This window comes from Hakea prostrata, chromosome 8, assembly GCF_041222555.1.
Source record: "Hakea prostrata isolate BN-2017 chromosome 8, UWA_Hpros_2, whole genome shotgun sequence".
Lineage (NCBI taxonomy): Eukaryota > Viridiplantae > Streptophyta > Magnoliopsida > Proteales > Proteaceae > Hakea > Hakea prostrata.
Window position 1 is genome coordinate 14,082,022 of NC_142607.1, and position 13,677 is coordinate 14,095,698.

At 38.2% G+C, this 13,677-nt stretch overlaps 1 protein-coding gene across 1 annotated transcript; it reads left to right on the forward strand.

Moving 5' to 3' along the window:
• Positions 1–6,810: 6,810 nt before the first annotated feature.
• Positions 6,811–12,992, forward strand: LOC149007111 (tryptophan aminotransferase-related protein 2-like). Its single transcript, XM_089167391.1, has 6 exons — positions 6,811–7,903; positions 10,604–10,925; positions 11,327–11,607; positions 11,743–12,047; positions 12,159–12,363; positions 12,520–12,992. Exons 1-5 carry the CDS (start codon positions 7,620–7,622, stop codon positions 12,341–12,343), a joined length of 1,377 nt encoding a protein of 458 aa, XP_089023517.1. The 5' UTR covers positions 6,811–7,619; the 3' UTR covers positions 12,344–12,363; positions 12,520–12,992.
• The last annotated feature ends 685 nt before the right edge of the window (positions 12,993–13,677 follow it).

Consider the following 13,677-nt stretch of genomic DNA (forward strand, 5'->3'; position numbering starts at 1 on the left):
GCGGCGCGGGTAGCCGCCCGGTCGGAACTTGGACTCATGCAGTTTGTATTTTTTTTTTTTAATTATTTAAAAGAAGTGCTGTTTACCAAAAAAGACAACCTCGCCAAAAACTATGCCTTATAAATAGTCTTCCAAAACTCTTACTGTCAAAGTTTCAGTTCAAGGTTATTACTTTGTATGTTTATTTGGTATGAATATTTAAAATTAGAGCTTCAGTATCACTCCCTCATTAATAAAAATTAAAAATTAAAAAAAAAATTAAAAAAAGAAAGAAAGAAAGGAAGAAAGAAAAAGAAGAGGAAAAAGGAGGGGGGGGGTTTGTAGTAAGGGAGCTCCATTGGGGTTTTATTCAAATATGCTTTCTTCCCCCACCTTTTATTCTACTATTTCTTCCTTCACGTATAACCATGACTGTATAGGGTTTAACTGGGAGATGGGAAGAAGAAAAAAGACAAAGGGGGTTTCACTGGGAGATGGGAAAAAAAAGAGAAGGGGGGGGGGTGGTTTAGAAGGGGATGGAGATTCTGTACTGTTCCCTGTTCGGTTCAAAGAAGAATAAGAAATGCAAATGTCCAATCTGATGTTGGAAATATCAACTAGAAGATGATGAAGAGCAAAAAGCTATGGATGATAAAAATGGAGAATGAAGATGCAGAGGGGTGGATTTTCTTCTGCGTCTATTCTCATGACATTGGCTAACCAGAGGAACAAAATAAGACCAAAAAAAGGGAAGAAAGGAGCAGGTCAAAGTTAGGTTTTTCTTTTTTCCTTGTTTTTCCAGGTAAAAAATTATAATTTTATGATTATTTTTACACGAAACTTTAAATATAAGGTGTGAATATTTTTGAGGGGATGTCAGGAGTTTGGTATGTTTTTTTATTCATTTGATTTAGTTGAGCATTTAACCGGATTAGTTTGGGAAGATATGAAGGTAAGTATGATTATTGGAGAGGTATCTCGTGTTTAACGTGTAGTGTTTTTGGAGGAATGTATATAAAAAGATACTTTTGAATGTGCTCTATATTGGAGAAAATGGAGATTTATGCTTCCAATCATTAAATGACATAGCTGGTCCAGGCACTTCAGACCAATAAAGTCTCTTTCAAGTCCCATTCAAACTTTCACAATGCGATCTTTTAAGTGGAGAAAAATGGGGAGGAATCTAGGGTTCTTAATTGGAAACTCCAGGTACCTAGAATTTTCTCCACCCTTTACTGATGACTCGAGGGCCTACGGGGACCAATCTTCCATTAGTGTGATTTTCCACTTAACAGTTTTGAGAGGACGAGGAGGTGAACCCTTAAAAAGAAAAGCTTTAATTTTACCATTAAGGATTGCTTAGTTCATAATGACCAACATCTCTTAATGGAGAGGTCATTGATTCAATTCTTCCTATATATCCGAATATGTAATATTCCTTCACCCTTTAATATAAAATTATTAGTTCCATTAAGAAGAGCTTTAATTCAAGCATAGAATTACCTCTCAGCAAGTAGGGGTGCAAGTTGGCCCTGACGGCCTTGACCCACCCTAAGTCTAGCCCTGAGCCCGAATAGGGTTTAGCTCAATATTTTAGCCTTGAGGGTAGGGGTGTCAATTTTCAACCCAAACCGTTAAAATCGGACCGAACCAGCCTGTTATAGCCCGCCGAACCGATCCTTAATGGGCCGTAATTGGGCTGAGGGTCCTCAACCCGAACGGTTTCGGGCTGGCCCGGCCCAGCCCATGTGCAGCCCGTCAGCCCGTTAGTCTTTTACATAAATAAAATTAAAATATTAAATGTAATTTTTTTTTATATATTGTTTAAATGTAATTAATGATCCATGAATTTCGGTGTTTGAGACGTTGAGACTTGAGTTTGAGTAGTTGAGAGTTGTTAATACGTTTAACGGTTTAAGTTTTAAGTTTTAACTTTTTAATTTTCAAATTTCATTTAGTTTTATTATTTTAAAATTTAAATGTCTTAATTGATAACTCTTAACTCTTAAGTCTTAATCTTAATCGTTAAATTTTAAATTTTCAAATTTCATTTAGTTTTATTATTTTAAAATTAAAAGTCTTAATTGACAACTCTTAACTCTTAAGTCTTTACCAAAAAAAAAACTCTTAAAGTGGTTTGGATCAAGCTAATGCCATCACTTGTCGTTGGATCTACTTGGAGTCTTTATCCTCTATCTTTTGTAGTTTTGTGTGTGAGAAACTAGGATTTGGAGTTGAGGAAAAAATAAAATTAAAATTTCAATATTGATTTTTAATTTAGTCAAAACCATTAGTCAAATCGAATCCAAACCATTAGGCCAAACCGTTAGTCAATCCGAACCCAAACCGCACCAAACCGAAACCGCACTTAAACCGTTATCTTTTAAATGGGCTGGTTTGGGTTGGGGGTTTTTCAGCCCGAAACCGCTCCAAACCGCACCGTTGACACCCCTACTTGAGGGCATAATAGAGCCAAAATATTTTGATCTTGACTAGGGCCAAGGGGGGCCTGGGATTACTCTTTAACCCGCCAGGCCTGTTTCGACCTGTCCCTAATTTTTTGCCCTGACCCTTGCCTTGATCTAGCCTTAATCTTGACTCTAATTTTGTCTCTAGTGCTTGATCTCAATGAATTATGAACATGGACAAAGAGCCAATCAGGCTCAACGCCAGGTATAGGGTCAATCAAGGCTAAAGACAGGGCCAAGTATAAAGTCAATAAGGGCTAGGGTTAAGGATAGAGTCAATCAGGGCTAGGGACATAGCCAAAGACAGAACCAATCAAAGTCAAGGATAGGACCAATTAGGGCGGAAATAGGTTTGACTTGGCTCTATGGGGCTTAGGGTCAAGAACAATAATCATTGGCCTTGAATTAGGGTCAGGTCAGAAATGAACTTAGATTATAATATATATGGCTGGACTTAGAATTGCAAAAGTCCGGCCTACCCAACCCTGTTGTAGGCCCTACGAGCGAGTGAGAAAAATTAGGAAGAGAGAACCACGGATCGTTTACGTCCAGGAACCTCGTGTTTCCTATCCATATGGCCACTCGATTGACGCCAAGTGGATTCATTAAAGTCATATCATTGGATCTTACATGACCATGAGTTAAAATCCTTAGAGACTTTAGGTTATGATTTTATACATGTGAAAAAATCGTTAGTGTAGAATTTAAATAGTTCACATGGTCTTTATCCAACGGTGGGAAAAGAAGAAACAGAAAGCTAAACATACACGTGTACGATAACTACTTACTTCTCCAAGTGTCTGCATCAATGCGTGGTTTCAATATGAATGATACAAAAATAACACTTCAAATCATGATCTTCAAGCCTAACACAGGGTCTTATGATTGGTCTTATTCTCATCCCATGTGAGAATATCTTAAAAGCTTGGTATATGTTGATTCTGATTCTATTAGTACAGAGATTGAAGTGGTAACGAAACCTTAATTAGCGGCTCACTTGCTGGATCTCAGATCAGTTTCACGTCAGAGGAGAACAACGTGCTCTTCTAGCGGTTTTGCATCACACAGTTACTGATGAGGATCTACACGGGACCACTAATATTTTTACTTTTAATTTTTTTTTTAATAATATTTATACGTGAGTGCTATTTTCTACTATGTAGCTCAAAACCGTCACTCTGACGAAGAGGTGATCCAGACTCCACTGAGTGGAGCTTTCAAAACATCCTTCATATGGTCCAGAGTGCATGGGATGTAGGTGGGACCCCAAAAGATTTGGCAAAGCAACTTAGGGAAAGATAATGGAGTAAATGAATATTTAGCTAAAAGTACCAGTAGGATAGAGGCATAGAGGGTTTGATAACTTTCATATTCCTCTGATCTTGATAGATATATTATATGCATTATATGTGCTCTGGATCATTATTTGCAAATTTACATTCATGGCATGACTTTTAAAGAGCTTTATTGAATGGTCCCCAGCCCAAAAGGCCAGAACTCAGGAAGGAAGATACATATTTTCTCCATGAAGGGATTGCCATCTTCAAGGTTGGGATGGAGACCCATCAAAGAGAAAGAAGGTGAGAAAGTTCTCTTTATGGTTAGAGGTCATTGAGGAAATGAGTTAGCAATTTCTCGATTTCCATAGGGCAAAATGGCTCAACAACTGATAAACAGTTTCTGTAGTTATTGGCTTTGAGAAATGTGATTTTTGAAATATAAATTGATGAAATTTTTTTGCTTCAACAAACAAGTTTTGATGCAAAAAGGACTTCTTGTGTCTATTTTTCGATGCAAAAATTGGATGCGAACTAGGTTTACATTAAAGAATTTAGAGAGCGGTATTCATAAAATTTGACATCCTAAACATAAGAACTCTGCTAAACCTTTGCTGACAGTGTTCTCGCTTCCAAAAGCAAGTTTTATTTGACGCCTAGATGAGTGTTTCTGCTTCTATAAACAATTAAAATTGTTTTTAATGTTATCCGAAATGGAAACACTTGGTGGATTATCAAACAAATCCTAAGATATGAATACTTTGAGAGTCAATACCCAAAAATTGAGAAGATTTTTAAGGACATTATAAGATAATTGACAAAATACATAGACATAATGTTAAAAAACTTGTTGAGGAATCCCACGCCGATGGTTGTTGTGGTGCGCAGGTAAGTTTTAGTGAACGGAAAGATGAGAAAGTAAAAAACTTGTTGAGGAATCTCCACGAACACTTGAATGGTTGGTTGTACTCACGCTACAAGATACTCTCTCGAGAGAGTCTACCACTAGCTGGAACCAATAAAGGCGAAATCTTCGGAGGCAACGGCTTGTCGGGTAGCTTACCAAATACGTGGTAAGTTATCATATTAGAGCAAGCCACACCGAGTATAATCTTGGAGTGCACGAGTCCTTACGGATTGCCACGAATGTGCTCTTCACCCCAAGAAACAAGCCCAATTGTGCCTTCCAACCTCCCCCAAGAAACAAGTTTTTGACGCAAAAATAATTTGTTGTGGCAATTTGTCAAAGCAAAAATTGAGTGCGAACTAGGTTTACATAAAAGAGTTTAGAGAGGATTATTCATAAAATTTGACATCCTAAGCATAAGAACTCTGCTAAACCTTTGCTGACAATGTTCTCGCTTCCAAAAGCAAGTTTTATTTGACGCCTAGATGAGTGTTTCTGCTTCTAGAAACAATCAAAATTGTTTTTAATGTTATTCGAAATGGAAACACTTGGTGGATTATCAAATGTTGTCCTCTTTTCCGTTAGAATCGTTCATTGATTAGAGAAAATGACAACTACACCCTTAGTTGTTGTATTATTTTATATTTATATATCTTATAAAATGACAAATGAGTGTTTTTGGTTTCGATTCGGATATCTTCGATTCCGATATCTTGCATTAGAAGTGTAGAACAATAGATTTTTATTTGCTGCAGCTGCTGCAATAGCGGACAATCAAGATCTCACTATGTGTACAACAATGAATCTAACAGTCATGAATCAAAAAGCAAGGACTTAAGTGCAAATTAAAATTTTTTATTTTACTCTTTACAATTATATGATCCAAATTTACAGGAGTAGGTCTCCGAGTTGGGTTCCAAATTATATTTTCTGCACTTGAGAAAACCTCTTTTCAAGTTCTGCAAAGGGAATCGCAGTTTTGAATGACAGATTTAATACTCTATGGGCATGAGAAAGACTTGTGATTGAGAGAATGTTAATGCCTAGAAGATTGCCTCTTGATATAATCAGTTCTTTCAAATTAAAAGAAGAAAGGTGTTGCAAACATCACGATTTTGGCGACCAACCCTAAATTCTCCCTAAAATGATGGATTTCCTTCTTCTTCATTTGGACAATTCAGTCCAAGTTTATCCATACCGTTGCAAATTTGTGCAAAAAATCATATGAAACCCCTTGACTGTGGAACTGGAAGGTTAAACAAACTAAGGAAGATGCAGATTCGTAGATTTTATTTGCAAGGGTTTTTCTTTGAATCCAATCTAAACCTATTTCAAAGGAGGGTAGCTGAATGGACGTGTGAATATGTTAACTGAATGACTCTAAATTTATACAGTCAGATTTGTTGAATAAATCTAAATCATCTAATAAAATTCATATTTTTTCTCTTATTATTTATGGATTAATTCAAATAATCTTCTATCACTTGTCAAATTTTCAGAAAGAAAAAAAAAATTAATAATAAAAAATAAATAACATTAGATTTTCGCTGGTGATTAGAGTAACAGTTAAACTTATTCTCCCTCCATTCCTTCTTTATCTCTTCTTCTAAACTTATTCTCCCTCCATTCCTTCTTTATCTCTTCTTCTGTTCCCTCTCCGGCTCTAAAAATTCATTCATCTACATTCATAAGTTTGGACCCTTTGATTGCAGTAATTCTTTTGTTGTCGTTTTAAAGAAATGAAAAGGAAATTTTCGTTTTCCCTAAGATCTTATGACTAACCCATAAATAATAAATAATAGAAAAAAAAATAGGAATGTTATTGGACGATTTAGATTTAATTTAACAAATATGACGGTGAATATTTAAAGACGTTCAGCCAATCTTAAAATATTTAATATTAAAAAAATAAAATAAAATATTTAATTAGGACTACATCCTCAAAAGATGATGTCATTATCAAACGAACCCATGACCTCTCAGTTGAAAAGTATGAATGTCATCGACAATATTTTAATTTACAATTAAGTTGCAAGCTTTAACTTGTAACCGTTAGATTCATTGTTGTATGTGTGGCAAGATCTTAACCTCAGCTACACGCCGTACCCTGAAGCAAATAAAAATCCATGGATGTAGACAGGAGAATGAACAAAATGCATTAAAATTAATAGTCGCAGTCGAGAAAGTAAACTGAGAGCCTGAAAAATAGCAGCTTTTTTTCCTGCCAAAAACAGTCCCAAAACCCCACACCTTGAAAGTTCAACTTTTTCGAGTATTCTATACAAAACTATAAGCTTCTGTCGGAGAAAATCTCTGATCGGAGCAGCGAATCTTCGTTTTCGTGTAGTTTTGTATGAGATCCAGCATTGGAAACAGGTGATTCATCTTGCGAGAAGGCCAAATGATTTTATTCCAAGTGATTTCTTCCTTGCTTGATGGAAGTATCTCGCAACTCTAACTTACATGAAATGTACTCAGTGATGAACTCACCGCGTTGGCCGGGTTTTGCCTTTTCAGTCTCCATTCGCATCCCCTTCCTTTGGTGGCGTGATGGATAATCTTTGCCAGTTCGAAAGCGCAACGACGAGAAGCTGAATCTGCTTATGGAGTCACCACCGCATGCTGTGAGTGTTGCAGAAGCAGGAGCTTGTTTCTCTCTTTCTGTTCCTATTTGTATTTCGTGTTTGCTCTTAGAAGTCACAGCGAGAGAGTGAAATAGAATCACTCTACGAGGAACCCGGAAAATACGATCAGTTGAATCTTTGAATCGCTTCCACGTTCACCACGTAGTTGGATAAAATCCGAGATTTGTGATAGTTTGATTCTTGAACCGGTCGCTCTTCAGGATAAAACGAAACAGAAACTTCAGGAGAGTGAAACTATAAATTCTCTTCTGAGAGCTAACTAGTTCTTCAAGCCTTTGTTGGCAAAAATCTCCATTTCTGGATGTGATTCATCATCATCATCATCATCATCTTCAACACAAGAATGGATAAGGTTTCAGCAGGTGAAGGGAAGCGAGTTTCGAAGGTGTTCACGTGGAGGCATTTACTGCTATTATCGCTTACTATGAATCTAGGTATGCTCGTTAGGTTTGCATACGAGCAAGTGATTCTTCCAGAAGCTGATCCGAGGCCTCAACATGGATTCTGTTTCAAGAACCAGATCAACAACGAGTGTGCCGCAGCTTCTGAAGAAGAAGCGCATGTTAGCAGCAGCTCCTCAAATGTAGGGCCGGGTAACGGCGCAAATAGGGTCATTAACCTGGACCAGTAAGTATAAATCAAGGTTTATTAGTGCTTTATAGCGATAGCAGTTAACCTACGCCGATAGTTGTCGCCCATTTACCGGCACCCAGTTTTCTTTGATCATTTACAGTTGTGTTAATCAGATGAATCTCTGTAAGACTAAATTAGTTACTCTATGTGTGGGCCCAAAGTACCCATAATTGATTGGGCCAGCCTACCTACTATCTGATAGATTAGAAGGCTCATTTAATTTGGTATATGGGTACTCGTTTGATTGGACCAGGTTAGTGACCGATAAATTAAATCGGTCCATTAAGTTTGGACTTTGTTGGACCTCACCAGGCTGTGCTGAGGTTGCTCTAGTCTAGATCTAAAGTCGAATCGGACTGGTTGGACTGGTTACAGGGTAGGGTTGCAACTGGGCCGGGCTGGGCCGGGCTTTTGCAATCCCAAGCCCAGCCCTATATGGTATAATTTGAGCCCATTTCCGCCCTGGCCCTAGTTCAGGGCCAATAATTATTGTCCCTGGCCCTAAGCCCTACAGGGCCAAGCCAAGCCCATTCCCGCCCTAATTGGCCCTAATTGGGCCGGGTCGGGATGGGTTGGCCCTGATTGGCCCTGATTGGCCCCTGTCCCGGCCCTGGCCCTGATTGGCCCTGGCCCTGGCCCTGATTGGCCCTGGCCCTGGCCCTAATTGGCCCTGCCCCGGCCCCGATTGGCCCCCGATTGGCCCTGTCCTTGGCCCTAATTGGCCCTGATTGGCCCTAATTGGCCTTGTCCCTGGCCTTGATTGGCCCTGTCTTTGGCCCTGATTGGCTCTGTCCCTGGCCCTGGCCCTAATTGGCCTTGTCCCTGGCCTTGATTTGGCCCTGTCTTTGGCCCTGATTGGCCCTGTCCCTGGCCCTGGCCCTAATTGGCCTTGTCCCTGGCCTTGATTGGCCCTGTCTTTGGCCCTAATTGGCCCTGTCCCTGGCCCTGATTGGCCCAGGCCCTAATTGGCCTTGTCCCTAGCTTTAATTGGCCATATCTTTGGTCGTAAATATCAAATGTAAGACATGTAGTAATTAAAATACATATTAAAGTAATTAACTACTTAAATTCCAAACTCAATTCTGGAAAATAAAATATTAAAGATGTCAACAAATAATCCAAAACTTAGATTCAATATGTATTTAACTATTTATATCCATTTAGATTTATGTATTTCTCTCTCTCTCTCTCTCTCTCTCTCTCTTTTGTTTTTTCCTTTGATTTTTCTCCCAAAGAGTTAAAATTATTCATGAAATAGAATAAGTAGAGAGAAGAATTGTAATTAAATTTAGGCATATTTGAAAGTCAAGTCAATTATAGAGAATGTCACACAAACTCTTTTTGTAAACTTAGAAACATCATAGATTCATAATTCAAAAGGAATCTGATAAATGAAAATTTTATCTTCAAAGTCAAAAATTTAAGCCGTAGGTAGGTATGTTTTCATTCAAAACTGTTCAATAAATTGATATCTTTATTCAATACAAAAAAAATCATATTCAAAACCTTGTTAACAAGTAAATTGACAATAATTTAGTATTCAACAAAAAAAAAGTATTTTTTTCATAGTTAAAGAAAATAATGTTTTAGTTACAAACATAGCTATATGTTTTTAATAATTTTTTTTGAAATATCACAGTAGATTTGTTAGATATTCATGATGAGAAGTTAGGGTATAGATTTGTTAGATATTAATTCTTTATGTAATAGTTTTTATTATTTATAATATATTATCTCGCCTTAGTCAAAAAACAAAATCCATATTTTATTGAACTAAAAATGACTTTGTTGGAAGAAAAAAAATTACCTTAAAAATAATATAAAAAGTGAATTTATAGTCTAATATGATCAAAGTGACTAAATATCAAAATCAAGACTCATATCAATGTTAGTATGAAGATCAGGGTAAAAATCTAGTACTGTAGTACATGATCATCGTCAAATTAATATTAAGATTAGAGCCAAAATTAGGGTCAGGATCAGGGCCAAAATCAAATAGATACTTATTAAATTGATAATGAGGTTATAGTTTATTTTTATTAATTTTCTACAAAACATGATCATGTTTTTAAAATTTGACACGTGTCAAGTATCCACCTATATGTATTTAATTCCTCTCCATGTGGGTGGAGGGTCCAGAGTCTTTAGACTCAAATCAGGGCCAGGATCAGGGTCAGGGCTAATATCAGGGCCAGGATCAGGGCCAGAATCAGGGCCAAGATCAGGGCCAAAATCAGGGCCAAAATCAGGGCCAAAATCAGGGCCAAAATCGGGGCCAAGATCGGGGCTAAAATCGGGGCCAAAATCGGGGCTTGGGTCGGGGCTAAAAAATCGGGATCGGGCCGGGATGGGTGGGCGGGCCAGAGAGTAATCCCAGGCCCTCCCTTGGCCCTAGTTCAGGACCAGAATATTTTGGCCCTAACCCGCCCTTAGGGCCAAAATCTTTAGCCCAAGCCCTATTCAGGCTCAGGGCGGGCTTAGGGCGGGTCAGGGCCGCCAGGGCCAAACTTGCACCCCTATTACAGGGTAAAAAAAAATATTAATGACGTCATATCCACATGTCTGGTTACAGGTAAAAAAATATTAGTGACATCATATCACATGTCCGAAATTTTGGAACAACGATTTATAGGAGAGTTTTTGACATTATTGAATCTTGTCGGTTTTCATCTTCTTACTCATGCAATTTTGCAGTGGGGATCCGACGATGTACGAAGATTATTGGAAAAAGGTAGGGGAGAAGAGCGCGATCGTGTTAAGAGGATGGGAGACGATGAGCTATTTCTCTGACATTAAGAATTTGTGCTGGTTCTTGGAACCAGAACTTGGCAAACAGATTACCAGATTGCATAGTTTACTCGGAAATGCTGTGACCCACGACCGCCACATTGTGGTGGGAACAGGATCAACCCAGTTATTCCAGGCCGTTCTCTATGCTCTCTCATCTCCTCCTGCTCCCACTGATTCGTCTGGTCAGAACCCCATCAACGTAGTCTCTGCTGTTCCCTACTACTCGGTGAGTTTCTTCTTTGTCTCCTTGAGTAGTGATCATGTGGGTCGATATTAGCACTTGCACATCTGAGCACCTTATGATTCTTAACTCTGTACAGAATATGAGATGCTGTGGAGACATTTAACATAACTGAGCTGACTAGTTGTCAATACCAGCACTTGCACATTTTAGGAATTTCTACGTACAATTTGATGTATTCAGTGTTAGGCTTTGCTAACTTTATCTATAACTTCAAGCAAACCAAGTGAAGAAAAGATATAATCATTGAAACATTTGAAGGTTTGACTCATATTGATCTGCATGTTGATGATTCCAAAATTTCCCATTTGTGGTTGTTAATTAACAATGTTTGTGCTTTTCTCGAGTAACACCAGTAATCAGTTACATTCATTTGTTGTCTGCAGTCATACCCATCAGTGACTGGATTCTTGAAATCAGGGCTCTATAAATGGGGTGGTGATGCTTATACTTTCAATAAAGGTGAACCTTACATAGAACTTGTTACTTCTCCAAATAACCCTGATGGCTTTATAAGGCAGCCTGTGGTTAACGGAACTGGAGGGATAGTGGTATATGACCTAGCTTACTATTGGCCACAATATACTCCAATTACATCTGCTGCTGACCATGATATCATGCTTTTCACCGTCTCCAAATGCTCCGGCCATGCTGGCACACGCATTGGGTAAGTTATCTTTTGTACTATGACTGCTTCTCTTTGTTTTGATTCAATTGCCTACCTTACTTCATTTGAGGTAAAAGTTCAACTTGGGAAGAGAGACTTTTGTTCAATAAGTGGGGTTTTTTGGTGTTTCTGCAGGTGGGCTCTTGTCAAAGATAAGGAGGTGGCTAGAAAGATGACTGAATTCATAATACTCAATACCATTGGTGTATCAAAAGACTCTCAACTACGAGCAGCTAAAATCCTCCAAGTAGTATCAGATAGTACTGAACAATGGGGCAACCTTGATAAATCGGAAAGCTTCTTTGCATATGCACACCATCAGATGGCCGAGAGATGGAAACGGCTAAGACATGCACTCAAAACAAGTGGACTGTTCACTGTTTCTGAGTTCCCACCACAATCCTGCAACTTTCTCGGAGGATCCACTGAACCCCATCCTGGTAATGATGGCTATGATGATTTAATCAAATAAGGCTGAACTTGACGTGGTAAGACATAACCATTAGTTAGTTTCACTTCTGTGCTAATCCCTCAAAATTTTTCTTCCCCAGCGTTTGCATGGTTGAAATGTGAGGAGAATATAGCAGACTGTGAGAGCTTTCTAAGAGAGCATAATATCTTATCAAGAAGTGGGAAACACTTTGGTGTGGAGCCAAAGTACATCAGAATTAGCATGTTGGATCGAAATGAGACATTTAATCTATTTATGGAGCGGTTGTCAAACATCAGATTGTGACAAGTCTCGTCACAATTGAGGTAAAATTGTAAATGTAATATTCATATCATGCGATGGGTGTGGTGGTTCAAGGGGTTACAAAACCTCAATGTTCATTAGTCGTTTGTGTTCAAATTTTCTTTTGATGCTTCAGGATGACTTAATTACTCATGGTTCAGATCTTCTCTTTGCTGTAGGCGAGATGTTTCGGTGTTTGATATTTTGAGTTTCTGGGGCAGCGGCTTCTTCCTAATCTGAGTTGCTCAATGGAGAATCATTGGGATCTGCAGTGATACGACATTTCTCTTCTCTTCTTCCAGCATCTGATCTCGTGGGTGCCGCTGGGGCTGCATTCTTCTCAACCCTGACGGTGCTATGGTTTGAGGATTGAAGAACTCTGGGAACGCTTCTAGTTTAGATGCAGAGACTGAAAAAGTTCAGAATAAAAAATTAGGCATTCATGACATTAGTTTTTAGTGATAGATGAGCACGTATTAACATCACAAGAATCTAGAATTTTGGCAAGTGGGTAACCGAAGCTGCCCCTTGCAGATAAATTGTTTCGTGCCCTTTTTTTCCCCAAATAATAAAACAATTTCAATGTTTTCATGACACCTTAGTAGTTCTCGAAAGGTTTTTGGAAAGCCCAATGCAATCCAATTTTATTGCAACAGCCAACACTGCTCCAGAAACTTTGAGTATAATTTCAATATGCATGAAGCTGGAAATTTTGCCAGTAGCAGTAAAGGTTGATTAGTTTTGTTCTCCTTTGCATGTGGTATGCATGCACATTTAAATTTTAGAAGTTAATAGTGCCCAAACAACTTCATCATGTACACTTCTTTCCAGAATAAATCTGAGATCATCCTTTTCATGTAAGAAGTGGATCAACTGCATTTGACTCAAAATACTAGAAAGAAAAATGCTACCTGAAACATGAAAAAATTTGTCAAAATTTCATCTTCCCATGCAGTTTTTAGACGAGTTTGTGCCATGAGCATATCATTACTCACAATCTATAACAACATTAATAATTCGATGTAAAATGAATATCATTGGGAACTACAAATTGTACAAATGAGTCACAGAATGGCCCTACTTGATTCAGTGATTAGTGAATCCACTGTTATCCACATCCCAATCCAATGGCTCAGAAAGATCCTTCTTGGTATCTCCAAGACATTCACCTGAATATACATCAAAGATGACAAAGTTAGGTGAGTTTCAAAGGTAGGAATGAAGAAAAGAAACAAAATATTTGAAACAGTAGGGAAGCTGGAAAGCAGCCTGTCCAAATTGCATATTCAATACTGAGAACTGAACTGGTGATGCACATATATCTTTACTAATGGGAA

What these genes read in the sequence shown, in the direction of transcription:
- LOC149007111 (XM_089167391.1), top strand. Translation starts at nt 7,620, where the DNA reads ATGGATAAGGTTTCAGCAGGTGAAGGGAAGCGAGTTTCGAAGGTGTTC. An exon ending in AGGGTCATTAACCTGGACCA is followed by an intron (nt 7,904 to 10,603) that starts GTAAGTATAAAT and finishes GCAATTTTGCAG; the next exon opens with TGGGGATCCGACGATGTACG. An exon ending in CATGCTGGCACACGCATTGG is followed by an intron (nt 11,608 to 11,742) that starts GTAAGTTATCTT and finishes GTGTTTCTGCAG; the next exon opens with GTGGGCTCTTGTCAAAGATA.